The following is a 10,988-nucleotide window of genomic DNA, read 5'->3' as shown; positions in this document are numbered from 1 at the left end:
CCTATGGAGTACTTTTTTTTCTACCTAATTTGTTTGTGCAAGTAAAAAAAAAACGGTGGAAAAATGAAATATGACACTATAGTCAGATAAGAGATTAACCGCATATAAGTCTGACGTTTAATCCTAAAACCAATTGGTGATAGGTGAAGTAGCCAACTAATTTTATATGTTAATCAATGCCTCTTTATTTCTTCAATTTGAAATCATTAGTCTAATACCCACCTTAATTATACTCTTAACACATTTTAATGACTCTTAAATTATCTTTTAACTCATAGCTTTGGGGGCACTCCCTACTGAATATAAATCAAGCCACGTACATATTCTAATTCTAATTAATGATTGTTAGTTGCTTGATTGGCAATTGGCATCATGTTAACTGTTAAGATTCAACATAGTCAAATCATATAAATAATTAAGCAACATATGATTAAGGTCCACTAATCATGTGGCTCATGAACACTTAGTACTTCATCACTTAATATATAATTGGGTCGTCTTTACTAATCTAAACAATTAGTATGATCTAAGTCAGAGAGATGAGTGCCTTGTCAACCCGATTTTCTATCGAGTTATTAACTTTTTTATGAGTAAGGTTAAAAAGTCGCATTTGTATTGTTTTATGTTCAGTTTTTTGTTGTTTATAAAATTAAGTACCAAAATATGAAAATCACCAAAAGTTTTGTTGGTGATGATAAAGCTCGTAAATTGCGGCAATATTTAGTTGTCGCAATTTTACGTGTCAGAGTTTAATTAGTACATATAGGCGCTACATACGATATGCGTTATCATAATATTTTTCTATCAATGCAATATTTTTACTATGAAAACAAGTAAATAAGGTAGTCGATATGAAAAAGGAAACAAATTAGAATATTAATATTATCCAACTTTTTTTTAGTTTCCAAAATATGGAGTTAAATATTTTAGTTTCCAATCATGACACATGAGCATGACATGTCATCATTGTGACACGGCTTAAATGTTGCATTGTTTATAAAATTAAGTACCAAAATATGAAAATCACAAAAAGTATTTTTAGTTTTTTGTTGCCAGTTTTCAAAATCAATATGGTTACTACTCTCTCTGTATTTTATTACGAGTCACACTTACCGTTTTCGGCCGTATTTTTTATTATGAGTTACACTCTCATTTTTCATAACTTTTATACCCCACCTTCTAAGTATTTAATATATCTAATTTTCGAAGGACCACCACTACAATTATTCCCTCTCAACTTTGATTAAAACACTTTCCCCACGTCTTTTTTCTATTTTTTTATTACTCCCTCCCCACTTACTTTATTATTTCTATTACATTCTATTCTCCTTCCTTAATACGTGTGTCGGTCAACATGTGACTCCTAATAAAATACATAGGGAGTATTACGTAGTTATGCCTACTTTTTAGTTAGGATCAAATCATATTATATGGCTTTCAAAACCAAAAACTGAAAGTTGACCGTTATACCAAACGAGCCCTAATATGTTAAACTGTTCAATTCGTTTGAATACTTTTTTTTTTTGACATAGGCTTAATTTTGCATAAATAAACGAAGTTTACAAATTACACAACTAACTTACATAACAAACTGAAAATAAACTACTTAACACGAGGAATGCTACATCGCTGGTGGACAGCGACAAAAAGCGCCCATACCCAGGGCAAAATGGTATTTTCGCTACCTGAGTTGAAAAGTCAAACAAATTACTAAATATCGGTAATATGACAGTAATTGATACAACAATGACAGTATTTATGTAAATGATGATAATACTTATATAACCCTTGTATACATATTTTTATTTATTCATTGAATATGCAACACTTTTATCCGTTCATTTAAGTGATCCCTTTACTTTTTCTATTTCATTACACTTGTATACATAATTTCCTTTTTTTGGTTGATTGTGACAGTATTTTAATACAACAATGACAGTATATATATAACAATGACAATACTTATATTATCGATGACAGTATATAAGAAGTTAGCAACACTTGTACACATTTATTTAAGTGTGGGACATCTTTCCATTTTTTATTTTTTTTTAAAGTGGGTATGGGTCTTTTTTATCGCTGGTGGACAGCGATGTAGCATGCCTCTACTTAACACTACAAGGATAGCTAATTCTTCTCGGATGGTCTCCCGGTTGTTGACTTGACTTTGTTTACATTGCCAAACTAGTAATAGCATGCCAAAGCCATTCTTGATCGTTTCCTTGTAGAAGACTGAGATGCTGGGAAACTAAACTGGAGGTTCCCTTAATAACCTGAAACACTTGAGACCTAAAGAAAGAAGTAGAAGAGTAACTAGGAGTAGTATTTCATAGATTATTTTTATTTGTTTTTTTGCATATGATTAATCAATTAATTATTTGTTCTTAATATGAATGCAAAAGTTCAAATAGGAGTAACTTTGATAAGATTAGCTTTTTCGGCGGACTTCGAGATTGGAGTAACAATTTTTTTTTGTTTATAGTGGAATAAAAGTATCATAATTAGCTTTTAGGCAAAACTTTTAACATTTTTACACTTACACAACACATTTTTTTTCTTTTTCAATTAACAGCCTAGGGTTGTGTTCTATTCACCTGATTTCCACTTATTTTTTCTGAACTTATCTGAACTTATTAGAACTTATCAAAACTTATTTTAGTTATAAATTGTAGTTGGCCCACCCTTATTTTTCCTAAACTTATCTTATCTGAACTTAACTGAACTTATCTGAACTTATTTTTCCTGAAATAAGTGAAAATAAGGTGAACAGAACAAGTCCTTAATTCAACACAACCAATTAAACAAATGAAGATGTGGACAAAGTCACCAAAGCCGTCACTTAATTACAATAATCTGCCAATTTTATATTTTCAATTGACAATGATAGATAATTTATTTATTTTATTATGTATATTTCCAAAGTTACAAACCGTGTACAACATTTTGTCACATTCGCAAATATTTTATTTTAAAACAAGAAGAAAGCATATTACACATACGAGATTGTGATTAAGTTCAATCAATTAAACACATTATTGGATACCACATGATTAATAGAAGATTACTTGAATAATTGATCACTTTCTGCTGTCCGGCCATGAAAGGGGGTTTAAATTTATATTAACAAAATGCAAATTTTGGAAAATAAAATACAGAAAAGAAAAGAGAAAATGGTAAAATAAATAGAATTAGAGAAGCGGGGCAGAATTCAGAAAGCATTGAAAGAAATAGGCAAAATTGCTAAAAGGGGCCTTTTATAAGCCAGAATTTGCGAGAAGGGACCTTTTAAATTTTTTTTTGTAAAAACACACCTAAATGTAAAAATAATTTGCGAAAGACAAAAAAAAAGAATATTCAGGCATTGACTATTATTTGCCGGCGTTGACCCTCACGTGATAGTCACGTGCTGCTCTTTTTCACTCTTTGCACCCCTTTTCCCTCCAAATAGAAATCACAACCCCTTTTCCCACATTTCACGTTCTCCTTTCTCCTTCCTCTGTTCTTCTTCTTCCCCCCACCCCATGCTCTAAAAAAATTTCAATCCCTCTGCAAAATTAAGTTGAATAACGAATACTGCAAGCATCTCCATCAAGATTTGAGTCTGGGCACGAATTATCTGGTAAGAATTCCTTCTAAATTTGTGGAATTTGAATGTCGAAAAATTAGGGTTTTTTCCCCCAATTTTGTAAATCAATTGAATCGGATGTTGTTGATTACTTGTTGCAGTAATTATGGCTCCATGGAATGAAGTGAAATGTGGGTGTGGGTTTCCTGTAGCCAAGAGGATTGCTTGGACTCATGAAAACCCAGGGAGAAAGTTTATTGCTTGCAAATTCTACAATCCTGAAACTGGGCAAAGGGGGTGCAACAAATTTGATTGGCTTGATGAAGATATTGTTGAATGGCAAAGGGATGTTACTAATGTGCTTGTTGCTGAAAAACATAGGCTGTCCACTGATCTTGCAATTCTGAGGAACAGATTTGCTTGCATTGAACAAGAGAAGATTAGGCTAGTCGAAGAGGTTGACAGATTGAAGAAGAACAAGGGCATGATGATGGGTGTTTTGGGGTCTAAGAAGGCTGGCTTGGGTCAGAATCAGCTAATGGGGATGATTTGTGTGTGTGCAATTGTGTCTGTATTATTTAGTTTCACTGTAATCAAGGTACTTGGGTAGATGGTAGGATGAACTTTGTTTAAGGAATGTTAGGCAATTAGAAGCTAGGCTTGGTTTAATTCCTTGTTGTAATGCCTTTATGTTTAATGCATTCGTTGTTGTAATCAAACCATTGTGGTTTAGAATGAATGAAAAGTTTGCCTCCTTTATTTTGCCAAAATTATTTGTTTTGTTGGTATGAATCTTCCCGTATTTTGTTTCCGTATGTTGTTCCCGTATTTGGTTAAGTTGATGTTTATTTTTGTAGCCGTCGAGTTGAATATATTGTGTCGTGTTTAAGGTATGTTTAATATAATGTGTCGTGGTTAAGTTGATGTTTATTTTGTTTCCGTATTTTATTCCCGTATTTTGTTTCCGTATTGTGTCGTGTTTAAGGTACTTTGTTTCTTGACCAAAATGAAATGGACTTATATAAGATGACAAATTGGAGAGAAATACACTTTTATAACTTGTCAAATTGACATAATCTTACAAAAGTAGTCAAAATGACTAATGTTGACTTTAGCATACCAAAGTTGACTTCAGTTTCATGACCAAAGTAAGAGCTATAGACAAGCAAGCAGAGACAAGCAAGCAATCAGCAATTGTATTCATTTAACTTACAAAATACCAAAAACTAGGATTCCAACTGACTAACAACTAATCTAATCTATTCTTGTTGTTGACTTGGGTGAAGTTGAGGAGCACCTTGGGAGGATTGAACCACAGAAGGTTCTTGAGCTGCAATCTGACCAGGGGTTGAAGCTGCGACTGTTTCACCAGGTGGTGCAGGCATAGCACACTTAGGTTTGTAGTGTCCAAGTCCACCACATCTGCTACACTTGTTTTGCCTCTTTGCTCTCTTAACAGGCTGCTTGTCTTCATCCTCTCCAGCTGCCTTATGCCTCTTGTGCTTGCTTGGCCTACCTGGCATTTTTCTGTAAGGTGGAGGCAATGGACCAGGGTAGGGTGTTTGATCCCATTGATTCTGACTAGGCATGCCTTTGAATGGTGGGGCATAAGACTTGGCATAAGTCTGAACATGATAGGCAGGGTGGATGAAGTCTTCGTAGTTTAGCCTCTTTGTTTGAATACATGCCAATGCATGCCAGCAAGGAATTCCCATAAGACTCCATCTGTAGCATCCACATACTTTGGACTGTAAGTTGACAACAAATGTGTCCTGGTCATGGTCCACTTCGAACTCATGTAAGTCAGCTTGCCTGATTCTCATGTTATGCACTTGCGTAAGACCTTGCTGAACCATCTTAACAACAGAAGGCATAATGACACCCTTAAATCCCTTCAGTCCCTCCCTTTTTGAATTGAATCTCTCCATGACATACCTCCTAACCCACTCCATCAGCTGTAGGATTGGTTTTGCCCTTGCCTCCCTCAACACATTATTAAAACTCTCACAGCAGTTGTTTAGTAGCATTCCTGACTTAGAAGCAGTGCTAAACCCATGTCTAGACCAGTGAGCTATGTTGATGGCATCCAAGTACTTAAATGCTTCTTCATTCAGCTCTTTTATGGCTGCCATGTGAGTGTTGAAATGGTGCTGGCAACAACAGATGCATTGTGTTAGATCAATGTATAGCAGACAGACAGACATACCACAATATGCAGACTCAAAGAAAGCAAGTACAGAAAAAGAATACCTTTGTGGAAGATCTAGCTGCCTTCCAGAAATGCTCTTTGTACACAACACCAGGAAACTTGCCTTTGAAGTTAGCCCAGATATGCCTACAACAGTATCTGGTCTCTGCATTTGGCAGAACTGTTCTGAAAGCATCAAGCAAACCCTGCACACCAGGCAACCATGAATGCAATGACCAAGTCAGATGTGGAGATAAAGTTAAAAAAAAAATTCTAGACTCGGGTTTGAAATCGGACACGATAAAGTTAAAAAATGACAAATATATACAATTTTGAATAATTCTAGACTCGGGTTTGAAATCGGACACGATAAAGTTAAAAAATGACAAATTATGTCCAATCTTGAATAATTCTAGACTCGGGTTTGAAATCGGATACGATAAAGTTAAAAAATGACAAATATATACAATTTTGAATAATTCTAGACTCGGGTACGATAAAGTTAAAAAATGAAAAAAATTAGGGGAAAGATTGTACCTTCTGTCTGTCAGACATGTAGGTCACTTCTTCCTTCTCGTGAACCCAAGTAACAGAGTCAGCCACAGTGATGATGTCAGCTCTCAAAAGCTCCAAGAACCAGGCCCAAGTTTCAGCATTTTCAGTCTCCACTACAGCCCAAGCCACAGGGAAGATGTTGTTGTTCCCATCCTTCCCAACTGCAGTCAACAAGATACCTGGGTATGATCCCCTCAAATGTGCCCCATCAACTCCTATTATTGGCCTGCAGCCAGCCATAAACCCCTCTTTGCAAGCTTGCAAACACACATACAACCTCTGAAACAATGGAGGTGGGTTTTCTATGCCTTGTACCTTCACCACAGCTGTGCTTCCCGGATTATACTTCTTAATAGCTGCTGCATAATCCCACACCTTTTTATACTCTAAGCTAGCATCCCCAAAGATCATTTTCATAGCTAAAGATCTACTATAGTAAGCTTTGTAATATCCTATTTCAGATTTCACTTCCCTCCTTGCTCGTCTTATGAATCCCTTAATTTTTGTGTTAGGTTCATCCCTCCAATCCTCCAAGTATCTCTCAGCTAGGTACTTTGAGGTAACCTTAGGGTTATCAAACTGCCACCCACAAATATGTTTTGGCCTAATACTCTTTATTTGCCAACTGTTCTCACCCTTTAGTTTTCTACCATGGATCTTAAATCTGCACTTCCTCTTCTGCTTACACACACACTGCACAGATCTACCACCCTTCACAGGACACCCACATCTGTTTGCACAATACACAGAGACTCTATTGTTGTTGTTGTGCAAGTAGTAGTAATTATACCCTTTCTGGATGGCATTGTACCTAATTGCCTTCCTAAGAACAGTGTTTGATGGAAACTTCAACCCCTTAAACAATTCAATTGGCACTTTGAAATCTACACTAGGATTGAAACAAGGGTAATTAGGTCCTTCATCATCTGATCCTAGTATGCTAACAACCTCACCATCACTGTCATTAAGCTCAACATCATCACCACCAATTAGCCCACCCTCAATACAGTCTTCATCTTCTTCCCTTTCTTCCCTTTCTTCCCTTTCTTCCCCTGCTGCTTGCTGCAGTCCTCCTAAAGTCCTTTCAACTCCCTCAGTTATCTCATGGTCCACATATTTATGGAACAAGTCATCATCACTCTCATCTTCATAGTCACCCTCACTCAGCAAGACATCACTGTCAGTATCAGATTGACCCTCATCAATTCTCTCCTTAGTTCCTGCAGCATTTCCCTCACTCACAGTAGCTCTTCCTCTCTCTTCATTCTCAACAGCTGTCTCCTGATCTCCCTCACCCCCAGCTCTTCCCTCAACCACAATCTGATCAAGATTTTCAGCTCTCTCTTCACTCACAATAACTCTCCCCTCACTCACACCAGCTCTCCCCACACTCACAGTAGCTCTTCCCACAATTGATTTGGATCTCTGCCCTTTTTCAGCTCTCACTTCACTCCCAAATGCTCCTCCCTCACTCACAGAAACTCTTCCCTCACCCCCAGCTGATTTGTGTTTAAGCAGTGCCTCCTTTTCAGCAAGTGTTCTCTTAAAAAGGGACACTGTGGGAATTTTTTGTCTCACTGCCTGTTCTAGTAGTGGGGAAAATTTGGGAAATTTGGGTGTTGAATGAAGGGGTATTGTTGAAGGGGGTGGGATTTCCCTGGACAGATTGGATGGTGGGAGTGATTTGGACTGATTTGTGTGTGGAGGCAAGCTTTTAAAAGTGTGGCAATGTGTGGAGTGTTGACTGGAATTAGGGTTTTGACTAGTGCTGCTGACTGTACTGCTGACTAGATTCACCAGTGGGGCCCCCAGTGATGAGTCACCACTCACAGAATTGCTCCCTCCACCACTTGATTGGAGATCACTATCACTATACCATTTGACATGTGTAGGAAAACGACTCCTATCATCATACTCCTTCTCACCATGTACCACATACAATTGGTACGACCCATCCTTCTCGGGTGCACTCAAAAAATCGGGAATCTCAACATCACTCTTGATCTCTTTCCTTCCATTCCCATGTAAACTACACCCTCGCCTCCTAAACCAAATCTGACCTACTTCTTTGTATCCCAATTCCCTCCTAATCCAATCTGCAAATTCAAAGTAACATATCTCCTCCACATTTGTATGCAATGACATACCAGCCTTAGGATTATCACCCCTCTCATACGTAGTTTTGTTATTTCTAGATACAAATTGCCCCCCGTGAAACAACCTAATAGTAACAGGCTCCATCAATTTAAACCAGCTTTGTTCTACGTGAATCCTACCGTTAAACCTGATGCACATACAACGACACACTACATTCAATTTCCTATTTAATCACAGCTATGCCAACACAAATTCAACAATACAAATTCCAGTCATTCATCAAAATGTGCCAAAATATCCTAATTAATCAAGCAACCAGATTAATGAGGCCCAAATTTAACAACCAGAATAAATTTAACAAACATAAACCACCACATTAATCACCCAGAATCAATTTAACATAAACCACCACATTAAGAATCAATTTCTTGAATTTTCACATTAAACCCTAATCCCAATTAATCGAATTTTTAGGAATACTTAGTATAATATTACCAGCAATTAACAAATACCAATGAATTATTAAACTAAGCCCTAATTTTTACAGCATATTCAAAGTTAAAATATGGTAATTCACCTGTCCTTGTGGATCAGTCTGTAATTTAGGTAGTTGTTGACTATTGTCTCGTTCCTCTTCCTTTTCCTTGATGATGACGCCTTCCCCTTTCCATTTTTAGCCATGGAAGTACAGCAGTAGCAGAGAAGAGCAGAAGGTGCAGAGATTTTTGACAAAAACGGGAAAGAGAAATTCAGAAAATTTGCCCAGAAATGGAAAAAAGAACATGAATTTAAGTAGTTGGACCATTGATGATGACTTACTTGTGCTTATTGGTTGAATTTTTTGAACTTCATTGATGACGCTTCATTAATGAAGACCTCATTGATGGCGCAGACCTCATTGATGGCAGAAGAGATGAAGAGTTTCCCAGAATTTTTTTTTTTAGGTATCAAAGGGTTTATATACCCTGATATTTTGGAGGGAAAAGGGGTGCAAAGAGTGAAAAAGAGCAGCACGTGACTATCACGTGAGGGTCAACGCCGGCAAATAATAGTCAATGCCTGAATATTCTTTTTTTTTGTCTTTCGCAAATTATTTTTACATTTAGGTGTGTTTTTACAAAAAAAAATTTAAAAGGTCCCTTCTCGCAAATTCTGGCTTATAAAAGGTCCTTTTTAGCAATTTTGCCAAAGAAATAAGAAAAAGAAAATAGGGAATTTATGAGCTTATCCACCTACCTGACAAAAGCATTTACTTTTTCTTCTGCGAAGCTATGACTAAATTTAGCTAGAGGATGAGCCACCTTATTAACAGTGACGGAACTACTTCGTACTTCTATAACGTTGAAGAAACAAATACTCTGTAAGAATATAATTGAGAACTAAGAGATCTGTTATAACCAAGCACTGTTCACTTAAGTCATACTAAACAAAACTCAACCCCGCACATAAGACACCAAGTATAAATACCAAAAATTTTAATAAAACTAGAGGCCGGTTCTTTGAAACAGTCGGTCTCTTAAAAGTTTGAATAACAAACCAGCTTTAAAATTCAATTTAAATCTAAGAGACCAGTTATTCAAACACATGGTATCTTAATTTGAATTATTTATTTCACCACCCACGTAAACCCATAGAAAATAATTGTACTCCATCAGTTTTCGAATATTAGTCCCTTTTGGAATCTTGACACTATTCACAAGTGAAGAGAATCTTCTAATTTCTTTTCAATCGTATTTCAAAACATATTCATGTGAGATCTTATTTTGTTCGTCTTAATATGTAGTTTAACAATATCAAATTTTTATATTTTTCTAACATAAGTACTTGGAGATAATTACGTTTAAATATTAGTTGAAATGAGTTGAAATGTCAAAACATAACTAATATTTAAGACGGATGGAGGAATATTTTTGTAGGTACTTAATCGTAATATAATGCTACTTATTACTTTTAGAACAATACATTTTTTAAATTGTGCGTTGTGAACGATGGTAACACAACACCCTAAAAATCCTGGATATGCCGTTATTACCATCCCGCATTCCCGCTTAATATGAAAATTAAAATATAATCAAAACGGGCCAAAACCAGAGGGTTTTTTTTTTTTAGGGAAGCAAAACCAGAGTTCTCATTCTTCCTTTCTCTCCCCTTCTTGTTAACTGGTTAAGGTAGTGTTCTCTTCACCTGAATTTCACTTATCTTATCTTATCTTATTGGCCCTGAACTTATCTTATTTTATCTTATCTTATCTTATCTTATTGACCATTATCTTATCGTATCTGAACTTATTGACCCTTATCTTATCTTATCTTATCTTATTGACCCTTATCTTATCTTATTGACCATTATCTTATCTTATCTTATTGAAACTTATAGTATTACCTTATGTTATATTTACCTCACCTTATCTTATTTGATCTTATCTTATCTTATCTTATTGGCCCTGTACTTATCTTATTTTATCTTATCTTATCTTATTAGCCCTGAACTTATCTTATCTTATCTTATCTTATTGGCTCTTATTTTATTTTATTTTATCTTATCTTATCAGACCTGAAATAAGTGAAAATAAGGTGAATAGAA

General features: G+C 35.8%; 1 protein-coding gene across 1 annotated transcript; it reads left to right on the top strand.

Annotated features, from left to right (window-relative positions):
• The first annotated feature begins 3,260 nt into the window (after nt 1–3,260).
• On the top strand, nt 3,261–4,314 carry LOC130467081 (uncharacterized). Its single transcript, XM_056835542.1, has 2 exons — nt 3,261–3,619; nt 3,727–4,314. Exon 2 carries the CDS (start codon nt 3,732–3,734, stop codon nt 4,173–4,175), a length of 444 nt encoding a protein of 147 aa, XP_056691520.1. The 5' UTR covers nt 3,261–3,619; nt 3,727–3,731; the 3' UTR covers nt 4,176–4,314.
• Nucleotides 4,315–10,988: the final 6,674 nt, after the last annotated feature.

This window comes from Spinacia oleracea, chromosome 2, assembly GCF_020520425.1.
Source record: "Spinacia oleracea cultivar Varoflay chromosome 2, BTI_SOV_V1, whole genome shotgun sequence".
NCBI classification, from domain to species: domain Eukaryota; kingdom Viridiplantae; phylum Streptophyta; class Magnoliopsida; order Caryophyllales; family Amaranthaceae; genus Spinacia; species Spinacia oleracea.
Note: the sequence above shows the minus strand (reverse complement) of the source record. Positions and strands in the feature narration are given on the sequence as shown.

Bases quoted from the DNA above. Each gene is read 5' to 3' on its own strand.
- LOC130467081 (XM_056835542.1), top strand. From the start codon at position 3,732: ATGGCTCCATGGAATGAAGTGAAATGTGGGTGTGGGTTTCCTGTAGCC.